This window comes from Lissotriton vulgaris, chromosome 3_1, assembly GCF_964263255.1.
Source record: "Lissotriton vulgaris chromosome 3_1, aLisVul1.2, whole genome shotgun sequence".
Lineage (NCBI taxonomy): Eukaryota > Metazoa > Chordata > Amphibia > Caudata > Salamandridae > Lissotriton > Lissotriton vulgaris.
In genome coordinates this window covers 1,415,871,512-1,415,897,868 of record NC_141689.1, presented here as the reverse complement: position 1 = coordinate 1,415,897,868, position 26,357 = coordinate 1,415,871,512, and the positions used below count along the sequence as shown (strand labels likewise).

At 43.4% G+C, this 26,357-nt stretch overlaps 1 protein-coding gene across 2 annotated transcripts in view; it reads left to right on the top strand.

Annotated features, from left to right (window-relative positions):
• Positions 1 to 26,357, top strand: part of MAPK10 (mitogen-activated protein kinase 10) — a 561,444-nt gene that overhangs the window by 343,906 nt on the left and 191,181 nt on the right. For both annotated transcript variants that reach the window (XM_086961881.1, XM_086961882.1), the window contains exon 7: positions 13,532 to 13,714. In XM_086961881.1, coding sequence (XP_086818007.1) covers positions 13,532 to 13,714 — 183 coding nt within the window. The remainder of the gene's footprint in view (positions 1 to 13,531; positions 13,715 to 26,357) is intronic.

The following is a 26,357-nucleotide window of genomic DNA, read 5'->3' as shown; positions in this document are numbered from 1 at the left end:
GCACGTTTGAGGAATGGTGCTTCGATCAATTGCCATAACAAAATCATTCACTCTGAAAAATCAAGTTGAAATAGCCTTTGCACTCGGTATTACTGCGAAAACTGCTTGACACGCAGGCTGGCTTTAGTGCTGGCACCGCCTATGACCTCCTTGTCCACGGATTAACTCACTTCTATCCTTCAACAGTGCCCCTCATCTCTGTAATCTCATGCTTTTCATTTGTTTTTTTAGCGCTACTTCTACCAGTGTATGGTGTCAGGACACTTTCGATCACGCACACATTATACAAAGAAAGTGAATGATATGTGTCTAAATCAGTATACAGGAGTTGTTACATAAAACAATGAGTATTATTACAAGGTGTAGGAATCACACGCCATCCATACTGTAGTAGGCCTTAAAACGCACCACACAGCTCCACAGATGCACCCACCACCACAGATGCACCCACCACCCAGCTCCACAGAGGCACCCACCACCCAGCTCCGCAGAGGCACCCACCACACAGCTCCACCGATACACCCACCACACAGCTCCACCGATGCTCCAACTAAGCTCCACCAAATGCACCCACCACGCAGCTCCATCAATGCACCCACTAAGCTCCACTGATGCACCCACCACACAGCTCCACCTACACAGCTCCACCGATGCACCCACCACACAGCTCCACTGATGCACCCACCACACAGCTCCGCCGAGGCACCCACCACACAGCTCCACCGATACACCCACCACACAGCTCCACCGATGGTCCAACTAAGCTCCACCAATGCACCCACCACACAGCTCCATCAATGCATCCACTAAGCTACACTGATGCACCCACCACACAGCTCCACCTACACAGCTCCACCGTTGCACCCACCACACAGCTCCACCGATGCACCCACCACAGAGCTCCACCAATGCACCCACCACACAGCTCCACCGATGGACCCACCACACAGCTCCACCGACACAGTTCCAATGATGCACCCACCACCCAGCTCCACCGATGCACCCACCACACAGCTCCACCGACACAGCTCCACCGATGCACCCACCACACAGCTCCACCGATGCACCCACCACACAGCTCCACCTACACAGCTCCACCGATGCACCCACCACACAGCTCCACCGATGCACCCACCACACAGCTCCACCGATGCACCCACCACACAGCTCCACTGATGCACCCACCACACAGCTCCACTGATGCACCCGCCACACAGCTCCACCGAAGCACCCACCACACAGCTCTACCGATGCACCCACCACACAGCTCCACAGATGCACCCACCACCCAGCTCCACCGATACACCCACCACACAGCTCCACCGATGCTCCATCTAAGCTCCACCAATGCACCCACCACACAGCTCCATCAATGCACCCACTAACCTCCACCGATGCACACACCACTCAGCGCAACCACAGCATCACTCTGCACAACCACAGCATCACTTTGTGCAACCACAGCATCACTCAGCGCAACTACAGCATCACTCAGCGCAACCACAGCATCACTGGTTCAAATATGTTCTTTTAATGTTTCAAGCTGTTTTCAAGCTTTCATGCTTTATTACAAATCACAAAAAAATGTTAATATTTCACTTCTGTTCTTGGATTTTCGTCACAATAAAAAACACTGAACATAATCTTCACAAAATGTATTTACAAAGTTTAAGCTATTGGCATTGCCATTGTTATTTGTAATATCAATACATCTAAGTCACGTAAATACACAACATGTTGCATTACAAATGCTATACGTGTTTGCGAAAGTTATAACTATTGGCATTCTAATTGACAAAGCTATTACTTTATCTATTTTAAAAAATAACACACAAATTAAAAAAAAATCATTTATAAGACCAATAGCTCAAACTTTCCTAATGCGAGCCCTATTGCATTTCCAATGCTTGTTTAAATTGACTTGCTACAGATGTTTAATTATGGGGGGAATTATATGGTACGAATTTTACATATGTGAACTAAGATTATTTTTCTGGACACATTTGTATTGTATTAACTGGAGTCAATGAGTCTTGGTCCCCTATTGAACAATGTCACTATATTTGTTCTTCATGAGTAAAATACATGTTTTTACTTAAACTCAGAATGGTCAAGATCTTTGCATTTCCATGCATCAAGAAAGAAGAGACTGAGCTAGATACATTTTTCTATGGTTTTAAAATTGCCTTAAAGCTGAGCAAATGGACTTTTGAATGCTCAAGACTGCCTTTCCCATTTTAACACTGTCAGGCCTGATTTACAATGTGTTTCCTGATGCCAGATACAAATTAAAACTTAGGTTTGAAAACCCCTTAGTAACTCATGCCATAAACTTTTTTTTTTTTAAATCTTACTATAGACAAACTCCTTTAATCCAAACAATGACCATCCAAAAGCTTACCTGCGCCAGGCAGGAAAGTCTTAGACTAATTTAAGACAAAATAACCTTTTGGTAAAGCAAAACCGCTGTCCCTGGCTTAGGCGAGTCAGTGAACTGTCCTAATCCAAGAAAATATTCTTGTCAAAAAGGCAAATTTCTCACTTCTACCCAAAACAGATGTGTGCATGTAGCTGTGAAAATAAACTACATTTTGCAGAAGCATCAAGTATATTATTGCAGTCCCTATGCAAGGCTGGAATGACATTAGTGGGCTTCGGGCATTTTCCCAGGAGGATGGGAGGGTGGGGGTGTGTGGTTTGGTTACTGGGGGCAATTTTCGGAGCAGTACAGCAATTCTGAAAGCACCTGCTGCAGAGTTCATTGTATATCCAGTATTTTTTCAGGCAACAATAAGGGGCCGATTACGATTCGGTAAAATCCCCTACGAATAGCCGTACGGAGCATATTTCCCATACGAATCGTACACCTTAAACGTCCCTGTACGTACGATGAAGTACGATTCGAACCCAAAGCAGATCTTTGTACGAATCGCACGAAAGACCATACGACTTAATAATCCCTACAAATCGCATTCGGAACACGCAGTACGCAACGTCCATACGGATCGAAGCAGCTTTTTACGACCCAGCAAGTACGATTCATCACATCAACACTCCGTACGACTCTTTTTCTGCGGGAGCTCAAAACGTCCGGAAAAGCAGATTTCGACTCGAACCGCGTACGAAACGGACACCCCGGGTATGCGAGTACACCCCACGATTGCAGGGGTACGGTGCATAGGTGTACGGTGCTTTGGGGTATGGTGCATAGGTGTACGGTGCATAGGGGTACGGTGCTTAGGGGTACGGTGCATAGGTGTACAGTGCGTAGGGGTACGGTGCGTACCCCCATGATTGCAAGGGTATGGTGAGTTTGTGATTGTGTGGCTCTCCGTACGAATTGCTCATACATTGTTTTCCGTATGAATCGCGTTCTTGTTCCCCGTTCTGGATCGAACTTGTCGGGTTGTACAGCAAGTTTACGATTCGTACGATTCACCATGAGGGTCCGTATTGTATGGATTTTCCTTTGCTTTTCATACGGTTCGCAAGATTCGGACGTATTTTTTTCCTACAGATCGTAGTACGCGATTCGGATGGATTTGTACGATTTGTACGGAAAGGGCTACAAATTCGAATCGTCGTACGGACTAGTTTCCCGAAACGGAATCGACCCCTTAGTGTCAACATAACTCTGACCTGCTGGAGACAGAACTGAGTTTTGTCTACTGGCAGTATTCACTCATTTAATGTAGCTCAGAGGGTTAATATTCCTGCTGCAAAAACATGTACAAAGCAGGTCACAGAATGTGCATAGCTTAGTGGGATACCGCTTTTGTCACAAAGATCCTTTTGTTAGTGTTCAGTTCATAAATTGCAATCATAATGTAGCAAAGTCAGCTATAAAGTGTCATCAAAGAGCTTCTTGCAAACTACTTGGTACATATTAGAAAGTTATGTGTTTTTTCCGAGTCCTAATGTTGCTAAAAATGGTTTGTTTGGGTAAAATTCAATTGTTTTTAGTGAAGCCAACCCCAAGCACTGTGTTATGTTCTGAATCCTGAATTTGTGCTTCTCCAGACCAACTACTCTTAAAAAATACCCACTAATTTGGATGATAAGAATCCTACACCTTGTAGTCCCCTTTGTCATATATAACATTTTCAATATACTGATTTGCACAAGCATGGTTCATTGACTCTGCAATTGTGTGTGATTATAGGTGCTCCAGCACCCTATACTGGTATGAAAGGTGCTATAAAACCAATCAAATTCATGTGAGAGAGAGGCTATGAAGAGATGAGGGGCACTTTCGGAGGTGATAGTGAGGAAATCATTGAAGAGCCCCAACAAAGATTGTTGAATCCTGGTGCTCTCCAAACTCATAATTTACTATGCTCAAAAAAGCAAATGCAGGTGAACATATAACAAAAAATATGTTGCAGAATGCACCATTCCTGCCCACATTTTCTTGGGAGGGGAAACCCCCCAAACCTCCTTGTAGTGGTCAGACTCTCTCACTGCCCTCTCTATGCACAGTATGGGGGCTGGTCTGACAAAATTTGGCAGGGCTGCTCTAGGTTCCCAGTCTGAACCTATCCGTATGACAGATGTTTTACAAGTGCACATTGGGCAACAAAAGTTATAATTGTCATTTGAAATATATTTTTTGCGTATATTTCAGCACCACACTGCTTTTTGATACAGATATCACATATATACATACGTACATTTCTGACACACAGCTAATTTCAGCTTACAATCATAGATATGCATTTATCTCAAGCAGATCTGGACTGAATTGCTTTCAATTCATGTTTCTGTGGTCATTTGATCAGAGCCTAAATTGGCTTCATTGAAAAGTATGAGACTTCATGTTTCTTGGTGGACTACAATTCACAGATGGATGCAGTGTGTCACAGCAGTCTACAAAGGTCGCTGGTGAATGTGTTCTGGGCCCTCTTGTTGCCTGAGCTCTCCAAAGGCTGATGCCAGAATGAAGGGTCTAATGTACTAAAGATTTTAACGGTCGCAAATGCTCCACTTTCACTTTATTGCCCATTAAAATGCTATTTCTTATGTACTAATCTCATTTAAAATTGTTGGACTCCTAAATGGGTTTCTGAATGGATACAGATTGGGTATCAGGGAGGGGCATGTTGTAGACGTCTCTTCCAAATATCGAATTGGTACCTTCCGACAAAATTCAGTTGCAAAAAATTTATATTTTACCTCCACCTCAATGGAGATGGTAAAGCATTTGCCAACGGAAGGGGTCTCTTTCCATTTGTGAGTGTAAAGAAAGGTTTGTTGAAGTGTAGGGAGCGGTCCAGGGATGCACTGTCAACTCTCAAACAAAAAAAAGTAAACTTTTATTTTTAAGTGTAGTCCAAGTTTTTTTAAGGAAAATGAGCTGCATTAAAAAAAAAAGTTTGCATTATTGAAAAGCAATTACGTAAATGGTGGTCTGCTGACCCCAGCAGGTTACCGACCCCTAATTTCACCGAAACGCCTCGCCACATTTTTATTACCATAGTTTTTGACTGTATGGAAATTGTAAAGATATGGTGCCAAGAATTTATTCAGATGGGCAAAATGTAGTTTTAATGTCTGCTAAACCAGAGAGCTATGACCATTATTAGATTTGCTAAAAAGTCTCCTTGGTATCCAGTTCTTACAGCAATGGACATTTTTAAAGCCCAACCTAAGGGTGCAGCATTGTATGGTGCAGATTTATCGAGCTAGTTTTCCACGGGCTCCTTGGGGACCTGTGAAAATAATGTAATAGGAGCTGTTACAGTTATGGGAAGGCTCCACTTAGATTGGACCTTGATCTTAATCCTGTTCCTATGTTCGCTTCACTAAAGCTGTTACTCTATTGGATCCGCATATGGGCCGTTGAGGAACCACAGTCTTACAGAGAGGCTCCTGTTGATTTCTTTAACCTACCAAGCTCTAATAAGATCAAGTGTCTAGCCTATCTTTAAAAAATTACTCTATTTTTGGGAAGAGCCTTCTATTACTTCTTCTGCGGTCCAGGGTGCCTACAAGACAAATTCAAGCTCTACACTACCCAGAGAAACTTTTGCTCTGAAAATCTCTGTCTGGCCATAGTCTCTCGAATTAAGAAGACGAGGGCGGGAGGCCCCTGTCTTTGGAATAAGTTGCCACTGACTCTCAGGGCCATAAAGGAAACACCGATCTTCCGGAAAAAACCTAAGACCTGACTGTTTTCCTCCACTTGGAGTCTTCTCCTTTCCTTGTCTGCAGACTGCTCCTATGCAATTGCGCCAGGACACTCCTCCGAGTAACAGTTGCACTTTATAAATTATCTACATAGACATAGACATAGGCAGATACTGAGAGAGAGTCATTGCCCAGAATGAATTGTCCAGTTCTACAGGCAGTTGTACAAGGTCTTTTCAATTATACAGGAGCATGACCATGGTTGAGTAATTTTTACATTTTATTTGTTTATCTTGTTCACGTTCGCTTTACTTACAGTTTAGGTATGGCGACAACTGTATTTTAGCTACTTTGGCTCCTCTACAGGCAAGGTCCACTTTGTACCCGTGATGCATGTTAACTCATGTGACCGAGGAACATCTGCTCTTTTTTTGCACAGACTATTCTAGACCAAGGGTCATATGGATTGTGCCTTGTCGACTTTTGGAGATATCACACCGTACTAACGCTCTTAGAATTTGCAATAGCGACTCCATTACCGTGGTAGTGGCTACAGTATCTATATTCCTTTTTTCTGCATAGTGTGTTAGACTTAAAGTAGCCGTAGGACTTCTGTGCACATGTTTTAGTGAAATGAAAGGGTGAGCTCAAATTGTAATTTGGTGAATGCTAGTAGTACCTTGCTATTTCAATTATTTTAATGAATGTTTTTATTATTATCTTTTCTTTTTATGATTCTAGGGTTTTTCATCTGTTTTAATTTACTTTTGCATTGATTTTTGTTGGGGATGCCTGGCTTCACCTTGGGGATGCCCAGGAGTGGACATTTCACTGGAAAGCCAGGATGGGTTCCACAGCGGTATGAATACAGCGCTACGAGGCCTCCGGGTAGAAGTGTGCTATATAAATACTCTACATTTACATTTATGTCTTGATAAATTGTGTCTGTCAATAAACTCGGACATGGAGTTTTAATGTTTATCATCTTTTTAATTATGTGTATTTATGAAATGTGGTTTATGAATTGAGTTATTCGAATCTTGAAATCGTGTCATATTGAATACCATGATAATATTTTTTTATATAATTGCAGTGGTATTTTTGTAATGCACAGTTTACATATTGACAGTAAGGAAATATTTCCTTTGAATTTTGAAGGTTTTTCAATTTAAGAGGGTTACCAGTTTTGTGGATTGGTGTAAAAACCTTGTCCTCTTCGACTTGGAGGATTTACTCTCTTGTGAAGTGATTATAGTTTTTCTTTTAATACCAATTTTTTTTCTGGTGGTATCATAGGAATGTAGATTGTTTTTGCTTTGTTAGTGTATTTGATCACTATTTGTTATACAAGCTTCCAAAGTTCGGCTCACACGGTAATAAGCCCCCTTTGGACTGATCTTAGATGATAGCCTGTTGCGAGTTAAGAAAACCTGGTTGCGTCTATTGCTGAGGAAATTTTAATTAGTTATGCCTACCCCAGGGTTATTGCATTTTCACTAGCCCGCCTGTTAGTCACTGTGTTATCATCTTATATCTTGAGTTATCATTTTCATTGAGTCTATGTCATTGGTTTATCAGCTGCGCCATCTTGAGTTTCCACTAGTGCTGAGTAATAGTGTGTGATGTCTTTACTGCTACCCCGGCGTTTAGGTGAATTGACGGCTGTGCACAGACAACTGTATTGTATTGTATTGTATGATTAAATGTGTTATAGTTTGAAAATTAACCTTATAAAAATGGTGGCCGCAACTCAAAAATCTGTAGCACAAAACCCATGAAAGGTTTGTAGTTTGTTCAGGGACAGAGGCCAGGCAAGTTCCAGAGATTTTACCTTTAACGGTTTTTGCTGTTTCTGGATATGACATTTTCTTAAATGCATTTTAGATTTTTTACAAATTAAATAGCTTTGAAGGTCTGAAAAAAAAAAATGATTGCCTATTTAAAAGCATTTACTAAAATATTGCCCCTTAAGGTCATCATTTTTCAAAGCAGCATTTAGGACACAATATTAATGTTAGTCAGTAGAATCGAGTGGGACGCCTTCAAGGCGGTGACCCGGGGAGGCTGCCTCGGTGTGCAGGCGAGCCTACGTGGACAGGTGGAAAGAGATCTGATACGGGCGGAAGAGGCACTACTAGATAAAGAACGGGAGGCAACGTGAGGCGATGATTCCCAACTGATCTCGGCCAGGGCGGATCACGCTGTTTTGATGGAGCGCCTAAAGAACATTAACTTCGCGGCACACTCCGCGCACACCCACAAAGCAGGTGATAAACCTGGCAGGTTACTGTCGTGGCTGATACGACAAGACACACAATCCGCGTCGGTCCTGTCGATCCGTATGACCCAGGGCGTTGAGGTCTACACCCAGAAACAGATCCATGAAGCGTTCACATCGCATTACAGGTCCCTGTACAGCTCACGACTGCGGGCCACAGTAGTGGAGATCACGGACTATCTGGCGACGCTACAGCTCCCAACAGCTACTGCTGCCCAACAGACAGAGCTGGGTGCTACGCTCACCGGTGAGGAACTGCGGGAGGTGATTTTCTCCCTCTCCAATAGCAAGGCACCGGGCCCTGACGGACTCCCGGCGGAGTTCTATAAAGCCTACTCACTGGTGTTAATACCGGAACTGCTGAGAGTGTATAAGGCGGCATTGGAAGATGCTGAACTCCCGGCGTCCCTGAACGAAGCTAAAGTGGTCTCTCTGCTGAAACCGGGAAGAGAAGCGAACGAACTCGGCTCATACAGGCCGTTAGCACTCCTCAACACCGATTACAAAATATTAGCAGCGGCACTGGCCCGGAGGCTTGCACCACTGGTCCCCACGCTGGTACACTCTGATCAGAATGGCTTCGTGCCCACCCGGAGCACGTCCTACAATCTACGCCGCTTTTTCAGGGTCCAACGGTATGCGACCCCCACCTGGCCACGCTCAGGATGCATCGTGCTTGATTTGGAAAAAGCGTTCGACTCGTTGGAATGGCCATATCTCCTCCGAGTCCTCGAGAAGTACGAGCTGGGCGATGCCTACGTCCAGATGGTGGGACTCCTCTATCAGGCACCCGAGGTCCGGGTCCGGACTGGACGGTTGTTCTCTGATAGGATCCGCATCGGGAGGGGTACCAGACAAGGCTGCCCCCTCTCCCCTCTATTATTCGCCTTGGCGATGGAGCCGTTGGCGGCAATGCTCCGCACCTCCGGCGACACCTGGGGCATCCCACTAGCGGATGGCATACACTCGGTGTCTCTGTACGCCGACGATTTATTGTTATATATCAGAGACCTCACATGCATAACAGCGGCGATCACAGACATCTTTCGAACGTTTGGAGACATGTCGGGACTCCGCGTTAACTGGGCCAAATCGGGAGCCTATGCATTCAATGGCGAGATGCCACAGTGTGATGTGCGCATGATGGGGGAGACGCTCCAATGGCACCCGACGGTATTTAGGTACCTAGGGATCTTAATATATCGAGACCCTGTGGATCTCCTAGAGGGCAACCTAGTGAGAGCCATATCCTCGCTCTCGGCCCAGGTCACATTCTGGAACTCCCTCCCACTGAATGTGCCGGCCAGAGTGGCACTAACCAAGATGATAATGCTCCCCCGGCTCCTCTATTATTATACTAACCTGCCAGTGTATGTGCCGGCGCGCATATTCAAAGGATTGGAAACCCTCACCAGACGCCTCATCTGGAATAAGGGGAGACCCCGGGTAGCATTGAAGACCCTATACGCAGCCACAGACGCTGGAGGCTTGGCGGTTCCCAATCAGGAGCTATATTACTTAGCAGCCCAGCTACAATGGGTCGCCTACTGGCTGAGCGGCAAGAACCTGATGGACACAGCCACAGCCGACACCACCCTGTCTCCCGTACAGGTGCTAACGCTCTTCCACCCCCTAACACAAGGCCGGCACCCCGCACAGGTCCATGTGGCGGTAGCGAAGCGGTGCTTCGTACGGAGCCTCAGACTCACCAAAGGTACGGTGCCCTATGCTCCGAACCTACCTCTACTAGGGACTCCCTTAGGCACCGGCATACTGTCCTCGACCGAGCTGCGCAGCTGGACTGCGGCAGGCTTGGACGACCTGGGCGGCCTGTATAACGACGGAGAGCTGTTGCCCTTCGAGACCTTGGCCGCAGACACAGAGCTGCCAGTGGGTCAATTTCTGGCGCACGCCAGACTCCTCCATGAGCTGACCTAGGCATGGGGTGACATCAGCCACGAGTCATCCACTCATCTACTCATCCAGTACCTGCATGTGATGGGCGATGGGTCCCACATAGTGCATTGGCTTGCACAGGCACTGCACAGCCATACACAATTTTCCTCCCAAAGACTGAGGGAAAAGTGGGCAGCCGACCGAGGCACAGACTGGACGGACAAACAGTGGGTCGCAATATTAGCGGGCGCCAGAGATATCCCCCGCAACGCGCGATTCAAGACCATCCAATATTACATCATTCACCACGCATATTTATCTCCAGACAAACTGAATCGCTACTTTGGACTCACCTCGTCGGCGTGTCCCAGATGCGGCCTCCTGGACTCGGACTTCTTGCACGCGCTCTGGAGCTGCACTCACCTCGCCTCGTACTGGTCAGCGGTCGCGGACATGTTGACTGCGGCCACAGGCGATACCCTTCCCAAGACGTGGGAAGTATGCCTACTGGGACTCTATAAGAGAACCAAGCAGACCAAGCTACGGGCGCGTTTTTGGGACTTAGGCCTCATTACGGCCAAGCGCCTTATCACGAAACGGTGGAAAAGCACCACCCCACCGCGCCCTGCGGACTGGCGTCGCTCTCTTGGCAACTGGGCTTGTGCGGAGAGTGTGTCTCTACACAGGGAGGAGACCGCTGGCCTACGGAAGTACCCGATCGCCCAAGATTGGGATGCTGCCCTGCTTGCGTACCATCGAGCGTGCGCCCAGGCCGGTATAGAGTACCATCCCGACACGGAATAGAGGGGGCCCAGTTGATTGCTGTCCAAACCTGGTGCAGGCTCTCCCCCCGCCCCGCCCCTCCCCCCCCCCCCCATCGCTTCCCCCGACAGATGAGACCTCACACAACGGAGATGTCACATACCGCTCCCCACCCCGCCTTCCGCCCCCCCTCCCCCGCCTTGCAGCCGCAGCGGCACCGCATCCTCAACTGCCCCCGCCCCTGCACGACCCACACAGGATGCACCACACACAGCTAGGGTTCTAGGTACACTACCACACACGCAAATACTAGTCCAACAGTTGTTGCAATGTTTCCCCCTCCCCCTCTTCTTTTACTACCCAGTTATACCTCTTGGTTGACACAGAGACTGTCCATGCTGTGCTCATGATAAGGCTCGATCCCCCCCTACCCGTTCACGTTTCACATACTGCCGGCTGGATGCATCCATGAACTGGAGGCGGATGCCCAGCGACCCATATGACAACGGAGGGTATGATCCTGCCTCTGCCTGTTACTGTACTAATCAGGGAACACAACTTCAAACAATGACTGTTGGCTTTCGTGACCACGTTGGTCCACTTGCAGTGATACGAGCTGTGAGCACTGCAGCACGAGACATTTCCTGGCACCGTCACTTGCAGACTAATGCATCTCCACTGGCTACTGTTTATTTTCACTCATGTATAACTGACATGTCAATATGTGCTATTTGCTGAGTACCGTTTGTAGTAGTACTTCATTGTTATGACATTGTATGAATAAATACTGACTTATCTGTGAAACTAAATAAAGTTTGGGACCGTTGGTCTTAAAAAAAAAAAAAATTAATGTTAGTCAGTATTTTTGTCAATTATAGTCGGGCCTATTATTAGGGCCACTGGAATTATGTGATTCTGCAGCTGTGGCGTTTTCCACATAATTTTAATATATGTAAAGGTGACAAAATATTGAAGCAATTCTACAACAAAATGTGCTGTATTATACCTCTTAATTTGCCCTTTCATGCTGCATGATTTAGTCAGCCTGCCACATAATTGGTTATCCCCTGCCGTATAATTCCAGTGTCCCTGCCTATAACTAGTGGTGACAAATGCCCAGCAAAATTGCAGATGTTTGACCTTTCTCTTTCAGTTAGGAGGTGTGAAACCAAAATCACCCCAGGAAAAAAAAATTCAAACCAGCCCCCCATTGTAGAAGAGCTGGACAACAATGGATCCATGGGGACATGGATGGCTCATGACCATCCTGGTCTAAGCAGCACATTGGACAAATGCCGATTCTATGCTAGTCTTCTAAAGATTATTGCATCGTTACAATCAGAAAGAAGCAAACAACCATCGTTCTCTCTGAGCCCAGCCTAGATGCCTGGCTTTGAAGCACTAGAACCTACCAGGAAATCCAAAATGTCATTGAAAACTGCACTCAATTAAGTGCTTAGTAAAGTATTTAGCCAGACCCCGGTTCAATCTGCTGTTTCACAACAATGGATCATTTGGTTTATTTATGCACTACAGGTTAGGGACTGTGTGTTAACCTTCCACAAACATGTAAGAGTGTTAAGCTGGTGTATAAATTAGCATCTTCTCTGTCTTCAGGAATACACAGCTGCCAACAACTCCTTGCACTGGCTAGCACTCCCACTACTTGGTCTACAATTATTGTCCTGCAAATAACAGGCAATTTTACATGAAAACTGCTTACATGTGCTTCACATTTTGAATAACATTTTCGTCTTCTTTGTTAATTCAAATGTTTTTCTTACAGTCCTGCTTATATTTAATGATGATTGCATACCAAGTTAAAATTGAGAGGAATGTGCTGTTGGAGACACATTGACGAGTTTAAAATATCACTTGGTGTGCATTTATTTAGTGATTTTATCTAGCGCTACATACTACCTGTGACTTCAGAAGTCTCTATAAGATATACACTTGGCATGGTATGACACTGACTCACTTTTTCTTGTGAAACTTGAACATCTATGAATGTCTGTATTTTGTTGACTGACCCATCTTTGACGCACATGTGTGAGTAGCTCATAATCTTCCAAATGGAAGAAAATGTGATTGTGAACCAAAAATAGTTTTTAGGGGGCATAGTATCTATCATTTGCCGTTTTAAAGAATTTAAATAATAGATTTTATTCTATTTATATGTCTGAGTCTATTGATGTAATATTACATTAGCTGAATAATGTACTTGAATTTTTTACTTTTTTATTTCATGATTTGCTTGTTAAATCGAATAAGCTTATTTGATGATGACGATGATGATGAATGTGAACTGTGCCTGCTTTCATTTCGCATGTGCACGCCTTCTATTTGAAAGCTGTGTCTCTGATGAGCAACCATTTTAAGGGGGGTCTTGGTAGGCATGCTTTCCACTTTTGGGGGCCCTTCTACGGGAGCTGTTCAGTGTTGGTTTCTCCTTGACATCCCCTCCGCCAGATATTGATCAATGGAACAAAGTGATCGAGCAGCTTGGTACCCCCTGCCCAGAGTTCATGAAGAAACTTCAGCCCACCGTCAGGAATTATGTTGAGAATCGACCCAAGTACGCCGGCCTTACCTTCCCCAAACTTTTTCCCGACTCCTTATTTCCAGCGGATTCAGAGCACAACAAACTGAAAGGTATGTCAAATCTGGCTTTATTTTTTTGTAGTTTAATGAAATGCGGTGTAATGGTTCAAGTGATAAACAACTTCATTCATGTTCTTGAAAGAGGATATTAGACTTAAAACTAAACTGTTATATTCAAAGGACCAGATGTAGGTAAAAGCAATTTAGCCAGCCCTTAATAGCGATTTTTAGGGAATCGCTATTAAGGACTCGCAAAATGCCATGTAGGTAGGAATTGCAATTTTTTTTCATATTCCTTAATTGCAAATTGCAAATTGTGATTTGCAATCAAGGAATACCTTCCCATTTAATCCTATTGGCCTAGAGGCCCAAAGAATGAAAAGGAAATGTGCATGCAATTTACGAGTACCCAATAGGTACTCGCAAATTGCGTGCACAATTTCAAGGCTTCCAAAGGGACACTCTGTTGCACCCCTTAAATGTGCATGTGTGCACATGTGGTGCACATACATGCCCTAAGGGCATAAATGTGTGCCACACAAAAGCAAAAAAGTGCTTTTTTAAAGGAAATTGCAAATTACCACCAACTTGAAGTTGGTGGTAATTTGCGATTCCTTAAGGCAATATCACAATTTGCGTTGCCTACTAGCATAGCATTTAGAGAATTGCAAATTGTGATTCTCTCAATCCTTGCGTAAAATAAGGAATCGCAATGTTAGTGATTCCTTATTTTGCGAGTAGGTATTTGCCTTTCTACATTGCACACAGTTGAATTGCGATCGCAAACGCAGAAATTTGCAGAATTTTGGCAATTCCGATCGCAATTTGGCTTGCTACATCTGGTCTGGCCCTAAGTATCTTAAGTGGTTTCACCATCCTGCCCCCTCTCCTCCTTCCTTACCCGGTGGTTGCTTCCTTCCCCTGATGATGTAATGCCCTGTCACCTAAAGAAATCCAACTATCAATGTGTGCCACTCAGCTGACCGTAAGTTGTGGTGGTGTAAATAAAGGACTGAAAGAGTAATACTGAATTGCAATCACTTCTTTGCAACAGAAATCATTTTATTTCTGAAATTAAATGCATTCTTGGAGAAAATACAATTCTCACTCAAGCAGAAACATGCAATCATGAATTTTCTAACATATTATTTCAGGTTTTATGCTAGAGTTGGTTAGTTGAAATGCCCCCTTGTTCCAAACTCAATTAAAACCAATAGCAAAATCTTCCACAGCTTCTTCGGAGTACTTGTTTTTGACAAGATTGAGTTGACTCCCGTTATTGCGATAATTTACAGAAGACAAAATATACGGAATGTATACAAAATATCTCACATTTAAACACAATTATCGTTCATCTTGTATTGTATTGTAATTGCATTTATATAGCACTTACTACCCCAGACGAGGCGTCGAAGCGCTTTTTCGGCGAGTAGCACGCTACTCCAGGACCCATAGAGGAATTAGTGTTGAATTAGTATAGTGAAAAATGCAAGTACATTTTAAGTGGTGGATAGGTTAGTCAGTTATTTGGATTTGGAATGATAGCAGAAGGATAGAGGAGGACAAAGGTTTGTAATGTTTAGCGCTTGTTGACACATGCTATTCAGGAAGCCTATCAAGGATTAGTGGTGAATTAATATGGTGAAATATGAAGTAATTTCAGTGGTGGATATTAGTCAGTTACTTGGAGTGAAAAGGATAGAAGAGGGATAAAAGTGGAAGAAAGATTTGCATTCATATAACACTTGTTACCCCTGATGGGTGTTGAAGCGCTTTTCTGGCGAGTAGCACGCCACTCCGGAACCCATAAAGGATTAGTGTTGAAAATTAGTATAGTATAAATATGAAGTAATTTGAGTAGTGGATATGTTATTCAGTTATTTGGGTAGTATATTAGTATAGTTTAATATGGAATTTGAGAAGTGAACATGTTAGTCTGTTAATGATAGTGGGGATAAAACAGTGAAGGTTTTTTTTTTAGGTCTTAGCAGTAGGAGGGGATTTTTGGATGAGTTAGAAGGAGTTTTGGAGGGGAGGAGTCAGAGGGAAGAGTTTTGAAAGGTTTGTTTTAGGGGATTGGTATAGTAAAAAAAGAGGTGTCAGATGATGCAAGGAGGGGTAGAGGAGGAGAGAGTCTAGAAAGGGTTATTTTGGTGATCATAGTAGTGGTATGGGGTTTGGGATAAATGAGAAAGTGGATGTAGAGGATGTATTGATAGATATATAGGATGAGAGATAGTGTAGTGCATTGGAAGGAGTAGTAGAAAGCAGTTTGAGATTAGTCCGGAGGTTGGGCTAGAAGATATATTGAGCTAAGTGTAGGCAGGGAAATAGAGTAGTGCATTGGAAATGCTAAATTAGAAGAAAGTGATAAATATATAGATTCATAAGTACATTGAAAGTATATATATACATAAACGAGGTAAGTATATGTAGATTAAAGATATTGATAGAGTCACTACACATTTTTATCAGTCGGTGATTACATTTATCCAAAAACTGAATATAATTTCAAAGAAAATCTCTGCTTTTTTAAAATGGTACCTACGTGGAAATTCCAGCTGACCAGTTCCCACTGTGATCTATTGGATTAGTTGTGCTATAGTGTTTGCTTGTCAAAGGAACAAAAGAGTGTATTCTAGTTAAACAGATTGAGTAACTGCATCCTGACATTAAAAAATATCTGAAAAACTGAAGTGGAATTACCCAGAATAATCTCAGAGCAAGGTTTTTCACAATGGGGTCTAGGACGTGCCACATGGGATGTCATGTGTCTCACGAGGTCAACGCTGCTATGTTCATGTTATTCAGTTCCCTTTAATTCACAGAGGGTACAAAGTCTATATCCTTTTGCACATTTATGTTTCACTTAGATGTGAATGAGTACCATTTGGCCACCTGATTCACTGTATAGTGTACTCCTATGTGTTACCTTATGCATGTGGAGTACATTTCTAATTTTTGGAAATCCCATTAGTTCCCAGGAGAATGTTTGGGAAGTAGTGAAAGTCACAAGTCCCCAGAAGTATTCCTGGAAAACATTTGTGCAATCTCATTTTCGCATATGAACTCACTTTTTCCCATGCATAATGCGCATAGTGTGCATGTCTGCTTGGGCAAATGTCTTCCTTATGTGCAATTTCACTTTGTAATGTCTTTTCTCCAGCGGGATTTTTCCCCATTGAGAAACCGCATTCCCTCTAACCACCACCTCCCCACTCCCAATTTGGAACTGTTCCCCTTTCAAATCTCACATTGGAAATGGAGTTGCAACGGCCCTTGAAAGGTGTACATTTCGAAACTTTAAGAGAAAATATTGTTAATACCAATAATGTGAGTGGTTGTAGGAGATCCCTAACTTTCTTGATATTTTTTTACCTACAATTCTCATTCCCTGGCCCTAGAGAAGATGTACTCATACAAAAACGATTTATGAGTAAATATTTCAACAAATGTATAATCAGGATTTTTGTACCATAAATGTGAATACTCATAAAAAATGCTAATAGGTTTGTAAGGTCAACCTAGATGTTATGTTATGTCTATTTGTATAGCACACTAATCACCTGTGAGTTTCAAGTTGATTGAAATAATTGCTAAATTACCTAAAACCATTGCAATACAAGTTATAAATGGTATAAATGCACTTTTATATGATGCGGATAAAATTGGCAATTCTAAAATTAGAATATTTACAGTCAAATTTAAAATGTTTGAGTGGTAAGAGAAAAATAAAGAAATCGATGCTTCCGTGAACTGGAGGTTCTATTATAGCTAGATAGTTATTTTCACATGGGACAATGTCACATAAAAGGGAAAACTGATTGGAGTTTAATTTCAGGCGTATTTACAGCTCATGGATTTTCATCTAGAAGATTTACTTCAAGAGTAAAATAGGTTTCCCCAGTGTTGCCATGGTGTAGGGTCTTATTATTCTTTAAGAATGATTTAACCATTTAAGTAGCAGTTTGTGTCGGCAGCGCTGAACAAATGACATTTTCTGTAATCTGTGCTCCACCTTTATTAAAAATTTGACAAAGTGGCAGTTTAGCTGAGGGTCCCCTGGATCAAACCAGGCTAAAATTGCCTGCCTTCTTGTTCGAATTCCCCTTTGATTAAATGCTGTTATTAATTGTTGTTTCCTGTTGGACTTGGCCCTTTTTGCAGGGTCATCCCTGAACTTTTTGCCTTCCTCCTGTATTTTTTAGGTCTCGCCTGGCGTTGCAGCGCAAAGCGCTGTTCGCTGGGCGAGAGAGTTTATAAGAGAGCAGATTTCAGAAATGGGGCTTGGAGACCCGCCCCTCATTTCCATTGGCTGGCGTCATTGTTTCGCTAAACATTGGCCTGCCATTGGAAATGGGTTTGTGCAGCCACTGCCCTTTCGCCTTTTCGTCCGGCTGATCCGAACAGGGTCGTCTTCTTTGCAGCTGTCGAAAAGCTATTTCTTATCTTTAAGGGTGCCATCTGTTTTCACTCAGCCCTTTGTTTATTTTAGCTTGGTGCTTTCACTTAAAGTGAAAGTGAAAGCGCAATGCTGATATAAACACACTGCTGAGTGAAAACAGATGGGCCCTTGCCTTCCTGTTTTTTATATAGTGTCTGTTATGCAAACCTGTGTCTTTGCAGCGCTATAAAGAAAGGGCGTAACAAACTCTAAACTCAACGATGCTCAAGCCGACACAACGAGGCATGTTATAGCTGCAATAAAGGCAGTAAGGACCGGGGCACAGCATGCAAGGTCTGCTCTAGCGCCTAGACACGACTTAGCTAGTCATCGAGACCTAGAGCGCCGAGGTACAGCTCTGCATTTGAACCGCCATCTGCTGCCAGGTGCCCCACACTACTCTTGCAGGATTCTGTGGCACTCAAAACACAAATAAACGTGACATCGGCCAATATATAGGTAAACGGTTGCCCCAAGCCTAACTGCCTTATAACCAGAAACAGTATGTGCTGTGCACTGCACTCTGTTATTGCACACTGCAATTGAATAATCCCTTCTGACAGCGAAAATATCCAGTTTTTCTGAAATAAAGCGCTTGATGCTAAGTTGCGGCTGTTTCTAAGCGCTCTCTGTGTGGGCAGAGGAAGGACATGAACCACAACGAATGAAGAGCTTTGCCCCCCACAATCACTCAATGTTGCCAAGTGAAAATGCTCCTGGTCCAGAGTAGAAATCTAAGTCAATGTGTACCGTACTATAACAAAAATATGTTTTTCTTTTTAGCGCTTTTTGCCACCAGCAGTTGCCTTGTAACGCAACACATTACAAATGCACTCATGCATTCACCTCAAAGTATCCCATACAAGTAACTTGATTGTGAGTTTCATATTATATAATCAATGCTGCGAGAATATTACCCACCAGCCACTCTGTAATGCCCCAAGCCACCCTACGCATCAGTGCAGTGGGATCGACCTGGTATTCCATCTGGTTTGACCCGCACTACTTTCAGCCACCAACTAATTCAACAAGAGCAAAGTGAACCTGCAAACAAGCACCTTTTTCACCTGGGAGTTGATAAATATGAACTTTCTTTGTGTGCAGTCTCTTATTTAGTGTTTGACATTTGCATGTAGCCCGGGCATTATGTGGGCTGGGTTCTGTTGGTGTTTCTAAAAAACAGCTGCTCAGATATATTTGCTGGCACCCTCCGTAAAATAAATATACCTTATCTCTGCAGCAAAGCTATCCTTCACTGCCTTTGAGGTAACCTCAGAGAGGACTCGTTAAAGTTCTTTCACAGTCTCATCATTTCAGAAGTGAAGCATTTTCAATATTCTATACAACGAAGCCATAGCTGTTGAGTTGTTGCTTATTTATCTTATTCAACTTACAACCATTGACAAAACCAATAGTGCTGACTACTTACTTGTATTATATATCTGGACTGGATGCAATGACAGAAGCTTTATATGTATGTACTGAATGTGTGGTCGGAGTTTTACTATCATGTAAGTGCTCAACAGCTTATTTTACATGACACTGTTGTATATTTATTGTTTTTTCGGAAACAGTAATGCATTTGATATAAATTTTTTCAAGTATTATAGTTTATTGAGTACTGAAAGGTTAACTGTGCATCAAAATGGAAAGTGACTGTCATTGCAAGATGGCAACTAAATTTACGGGTGCGATGTGAGCTCACCGAGACCTGTGTGTGCAAGGTCCTCCCTTCAGTCTCCAGTGAGGTAGAAAGGGTCCTGAGCGCAGTGCCCACTGCCATCTGCCTCTGTAGCTTTCAGTACAGGCTTTACCGGTGGGCGATCGTGGTGCTTTGATTGGGGGAATGTGAACTCAAGGTAATTACAGAGGCGGGAGGTGTGAGAGCATCACCGTTTCTTACATGGAAATTCATGACGATGCTGGGTTGGACGGGAGCATACTTAGGGCTACCAGGCCGGAGCCGTTTGCCACCCTGCCACCCCAACCTCTAAAAGGTAACAAGGCATTTTTGTTACCTCACACAGATCCCTGCTCCTGACATGCCGTAATCACTGCACTGTGTAGCTCTTGAAGCCGTAACACTACCCTTCGTATGCAAGGTTAACCGGCGATTTAGCAACCTTTGGCCACACACAGGGTGACTTTCTCTTATGCAAAACAAGTGTCGGTCTTCTTGAGAAGCGCACTAACTAATACATGACTTCCTCTTATGCAAAACAAGTGTCGGTGTTCTTGAGAAGCGCACTACCTAATACATATACCGCGATGCAACCTGTGTCCACTGTAACAATGTGAAATGTATGGGGCACTAGGACCTGCCCGGGGACAAGATATAGGCGGGTGGAAAAGGAGGAGTCGGGGGACAAGTGAGGCAGTTAGCCGATGACCCTGTAAGCAGAAGGACGTTCAATAAAAGAAGTCCTGAAACTCACCCCTTGTCCGAGTGTCTGTGGCCGCCAGGACACTACATCCACCATGTACTAAACGCATTGAAATGAAAACTAAGACTAAACTCTCATACTCTTCCATCAGACTGTAGGTTTTTAACGATTTTTCCCGGACCAGTAAATCGCATGTGTTTTCAATGGCCTATCTTTCAGTTAACTGCAACCAAATTGCCTGTTTTGTTTCAAAACTGATTTAATAGTGCCCGTGACAGCCTTTCAAATCTACACATTCTGTAGAACGATAATGTTGCACAACATTGTTAGGTATGAAACAGAATGCCACAGACAGCTTTCGTTCCTTCGTATACTTATAACTTTTTAACCAAGCTCTAATATGCAAATTTATTTTGCATCTCGCGACTTTCAAAGGAAAGACCACGAGTTTAGCAGGAAGATGGTAGTTACGTCACTGTTTACAGCCCCATGCTATAGAAAGTTCAAGTCCTGGTCAGACTTATTCAAATGCAGTTGAAGCTAATTCGATTATCAGGAATTTTTATGTGCATGCTCACGTTCGGAACGTTGGTAACCCAAACGTGCATAGCTTTTCATACTTAGTCTATGCTCATATTTATATATAAGCATGCATCCGTAATTGGTGATCTAGCTAAGTACTCAAACCTGTGTTGTGTAATGATTTGCAATTAAAAAAAGTAAAAAGCATAATAGAAATGCAAGATAACTTGGTAGACAATATCTTTTAAAATGGCTCCCAGTGTTTATTTTCTTAATATGCAGGTAGAAAACCATCTAGTTCTGTCTCTAGGGAAGATTGAACACAGGAAAAAAATAGAAATACGTAGTATTAAAGTGTCAGGTTGGTACCTGCAGAATGTTAAGAAGGACAATTTTTTCTTCATTTTTTTTTTTAAAAAGGACAAAGTTTCACAATAAAGCTTCAAATAATATCAACATTTTTATTTGTGTGCATTGAACATGAGCGAGCCATAATATATGGCTTCTTACAGCCCCCAAACCCCTCAGGCATCCATGTGCACAGGTATCTTTGTGCATTATATGAATTTCACTGTTTGAAGCTCTGACTGAATGACAGCATCTGACAGACTATTTAGAAGGTACTGGGCCATAAATAATTTAACCCTGCATGATGTCTTCCACGAACACCCGTATTTTCAGTATATGACTACCGAAGGTCCCAATTTTATATTAAAAATAGCGTTTTGGACAATACCATTTCCCACTGAAACGCAATATTTCTCTCCATGTGTTCACATACCTGGCATGTTACCCAGTTTGGTTCTTACTTTCCCTCCATGTTAAAGAACAGTAGATGTTTCAGCGCCCAGGATAATGTGCTGCATAGCAAAATACATATAAGGTCCCAAAGGCTAGACCGATTGCATTGCAAATGCTTGTTCCATACTGTTGTTGGTAGTTTTATGACTCTGGGCACTTTACCACTGCTGATCAGTGCTAAAGTGCATATGCCCTCTTGTGGAAATTGTGTTATCGATTAGTGTTTCCATGATTGGCTATTTGATTTACTTGTCATACCCTAGTACAGTGCACCATGTGTGCCCAGGGCCTGTAAATCAAATGCTGCTGATGGGCTTGCAGAACTGATTGTACCACCCACAGAAGCAGCTTGTAAAATGTGGCTCAGGCCTGCCATTGCAGACACTGTGCGCAGTCTGGGACTGCCATGTTGACTTGGCAAGTGCACACACATGCCAGTCCCTAACCTTTTCCTTTTCTGCATGTTAGTTACCCCTAAGGTAGGCCCAAGGTACCCCTGTGGGCAGGATGCATTGTATGTGAAAGGTAAGACATGCCCTGATATGTGTGGTGTGTCGTAATAGTGAATTACAGTCAATTTGGTTTTTCACTATTGCAAGGCTATCTGTTCCCTTACGCCAGAATAGGCAGTTTGATTATAACGTCTTATAAACATAACTGACCCAGGGAACAAGATAGAAAAATAAAGTTTAGTATGCCTGAACTCAGAACATTAAAGTGCATCTTCTAGTGTGGGTGATTTTAACATTCTGTGGTTGAAAGTACCACTTTTAGAAAGTAGGTATTTTCTTGCCTAACCATTCAGTATGCCTCTGCTAGGTTTGTCTATTGCATGTCTGGCTTGTGAGTGACAGGAGCTGGGAGAGGGCTGCGGCTCAAGCAGTCTGATGAGTCAGGGCTGGGCTGAGTGGGACCTGGGTTGAATTTAGAGTAGGTGGAGGAGATATCCTTTCACCTGCCTGGGCCAGGTCTGCTTTCAACAATGCTGTCTCCCCCTCCTGCCAGGAAGCGGCACCAGAGAGGACAGACCTGGTTTTGGCTGGGTACAGACACTCTCTGCCTTCAGAGACTAAGGATTTGTGTGTATGAAAAGGGGGGCCCAGACCCCAGAACTTTAGATCACTACTGGGAAATCAAGAGGAACCTTTGCCAAAGAGAAGAGCCAAATAAGCTGAGGAGGAATACTGCCCCTGTGCTGTTTGTTGTCTGGGGTTGGCCTGCAGTGGCTGCTTGCTGCCAAGGAAACGAGGAAAAGGACTTTGCTCTTTGCTTTGTCACCTGCGTGAAGAAAAGATCCCCAAGGGCTTGAACGTGAGCTTGCCTCCTGTTCTGAAGTCTCAGGGACACAAAGACTTCACCACCAGCTCCCCTGAATGTCCTTGTTGGGGATTCCAGTCAGCATAGAGGTGCCTGCTGCTTTTTAGGACCTCTAGAGTCTGTTTGTTGTTGGGAGCTGGAAGGTCGATGCAGCAAGGAAAAGGCGTGTCGCATCTGCACCGATTCCCGACGCATCGCTGAGTCACGGAGAAGACACGTGCCGCATCTGCGCCTGGTCCTGAAGCATCGCCAAGCCACGGAGAAGAAGCGCGCCGCATCCACACCGGGTCCGAACGCATTGCTGAGAAAACCATCGCAGCACCTGCTGTGCGGCTGCAAACGTTCAAACATCAACAGGATCGGTGCATCGCATCAAGGCGCCATTTTTCGCATCTCACCGGATCGGCGCCACGCATCAAGGCGCCATCTTGTCATATCGTAACCGGAACGCGGTAAGAAACTGATGCATTCCCTCCTCTCCATTAAGGAACTAACGCATCTCCTCCCCTGCACTGCAGTAAGGAACAGGTGCGCCGCCTCCCCCGAACCAAGGAAACGATGCATCGCCTTCCCTGCAACCCTTTTGTTCGTTTTTGCGTGACCCATCTAAGGTACTTTGTGGAAAAAGTGTTGCATTTACAACTTGCATTGAACAGAACTATTCCTACCATTGAAGAGCCTATTTTTGATACTGTATTGTGGATTTTTATAGTTTGTTCTTGTTTAGATAAAGAATAGTTATTTTTCTAGACTGGTGTGGTGTCCATTTGTAGTGTTTTCATTGTGTTACTGTATGTGTTCACAAATGCTTTAACACTGCCTCTGAGATAAGCCTGTCTGCTTGTGCCAAGCTACCAAGGGGGTGAGCAGGGGTTATTTTGGAAATGTATTCCCCTTTTTCTGAATAGAAGCAAGGGTCCCTATTTGGACAAAGGTGCAAACCATTGCCAACTAGACACCCCCATTTCTAACATTTCCTTTCTGTCTGTACCGTGTTGCAGGAACAGACTAAGTGCAACAGATATTCCTTATTAGTCCCACAGAGTTGACAGTTAGCAGGGAGATTACCATGTAGCTCGGGTAACATATGCTGTTTAACCAGCAATAACCCCAGCCAGTATTTTTGAAACTGCTGCTTAATAAAAGCTGTCTAGCCAGTGGCAAAGTAATCTTGAAGGGCAATAGTCTTATAATTCACCATCATCCACCCATGAGCCCTTTTTGCTAATGTAGCTTTATCCTCTATGACAAATTGAAATTTGAGTGACTTCTTGACCAGACGCTTAAAGATATGTAGGTTGGTTGGCGTTTCCCAAAGTTGTGCAAGACCTGTAAGGGCAAGAGACTCTTGCAGGTACACTCTTGCCGGTGCTGTGTTGCTTTGATGTAGCTCATCCCATAACATGATTCCGTGAGTTAGGTTCAGCTTCCCTAATCTTGTTCTAGCATATTAAGTATGCACAGCGTCTAGCTAATGACTGCTTTAGCAACTCAAATTCTTATCTTATCTGTGCAGGGGAGGTATAACTTGGCAAGGAGACTATAATTCTATAAACTCAAGTAATGACAGTGTCTAGGGTGCTGGCATCCTGCCCTCTTAATGCTTCACTTCCATGTGAGATTGTTGGAAGAAGCTTTGCTCTTATGACTTCCAGGAGTGGCTTCAGAGAGGAACCAGCTAGCCATTTCTTCAGCTGTTTAAATGCTATGGCCAGGACCAGGCCTTTCTTTTGTATCTCAGCCTTCTGTGTTAAAAAGCTCGCTTTGTTATCAGTAGTTACCCAAGACACTTGTATTCATCTACGCTTTCCAGCAAGTTTTGCCCAAAAACCAAAGTAGCGTTTGGGTGCTCTTGATGTTATAACACATGGTCTTTGTTTTGCCCAAGTTGATTGAAAGGCCATTGCCTTGCGAGTAAGTCAACATTGTGTCTAGCAGTCGTTGAAGGCCCACCGGGGTGCAGCTACCCAGTACCACTTCATCAGCGTATAAAAAACTAGATATTGGTTTTCCACCTAGTTTAGGAGCATGAGGATTACCTGATTGTAATGGTTTCCTCAAATCTGCCAGAAAGAGTTTGAATGGAATTGATGCCAGAACACATCCTTGTTTTAGGCCTCCAGTAGTTTGGATTTTTCGAGAGTGGTGCGTGCCTTCTCCAATTTTGATTTAATCCCATGTATCGCTGTGCAACATTATCATCATATTTAAAATGCACTCCGGTATATTCCAGTTTGTTAACTTTCGCCATAATTTCCCTCGGTCCACCCAGTCAAAAGCTGCTTTAAAATCAATATAACAAAAGTATAGTGGTGTTTTAAAAAACACGGGCAGCATCCCTAAGTAAGGTGATTGTTAAGATGTTCGGGATTGTGACAGATGACTTTAAAAATCCGGTCTGATTGTATGGAAAGATGGTATTGCTAGAGGACTATGATATTAGCTCATCAAGTACTATTCTGGCAAAGTATTTTGCATCCACATCCATTAGTTATAAAACGATAGTTAGCTGGAAGAGATCTGTCCCCACCTTTAAAATTGGGAGATATAATTGACCCTCTCCAACACGCGGGGATACTTTATGTGCTCCTGACCTCCGTAAATACTGGGACTAAGATTCCTGTCCTGAGATCTGGGTCATGTTTAAATACCACAGAATGTATGCTGTTCGGGCTCGGGGCTCTTTCTTTTCACCCTTTCATTATTTATTTTTTAATGCTATCTGCATGTACCTTGCGCAGACCCTCATGTTGCATATTTATTAGGGTATCCTGGAGTCCCATCTGGAAGTTTTCTGTGGATCCATCGTTGAAGTGATTTTTTTAGGTAGTCAGCCTCAGTAAATCATGAGTTTACAACTCTATTGTCTAGTTTAAGAATTTGAATCACTGTAGTCCAGAATCTAGTGCTGCTGTAATATTTTATATCAGTGTGTAATCCAGCCTATAATTCCTTGTCCTTATCTCTTTGTATTCTCCATCTTAACTTCTTTATTAGTTTTTTATTTGATCGTAATGCTGCGAAAGCTGTTATATCTCCTGGCTTTTACCTTAGAATTCTAAGGGCTTTATTTATTCTGATTTTATACTCCCTAAATCTAGCATCCTGTGTTGCATTGGGGACCTCTTTATACACTTCTATCACATTTGGAGTTGTTTGCCATAGACTGTTTTTCCCATAATGTTCCAGTGAGAATTTCCCATGTATTTACTGCAGGAGTTACATT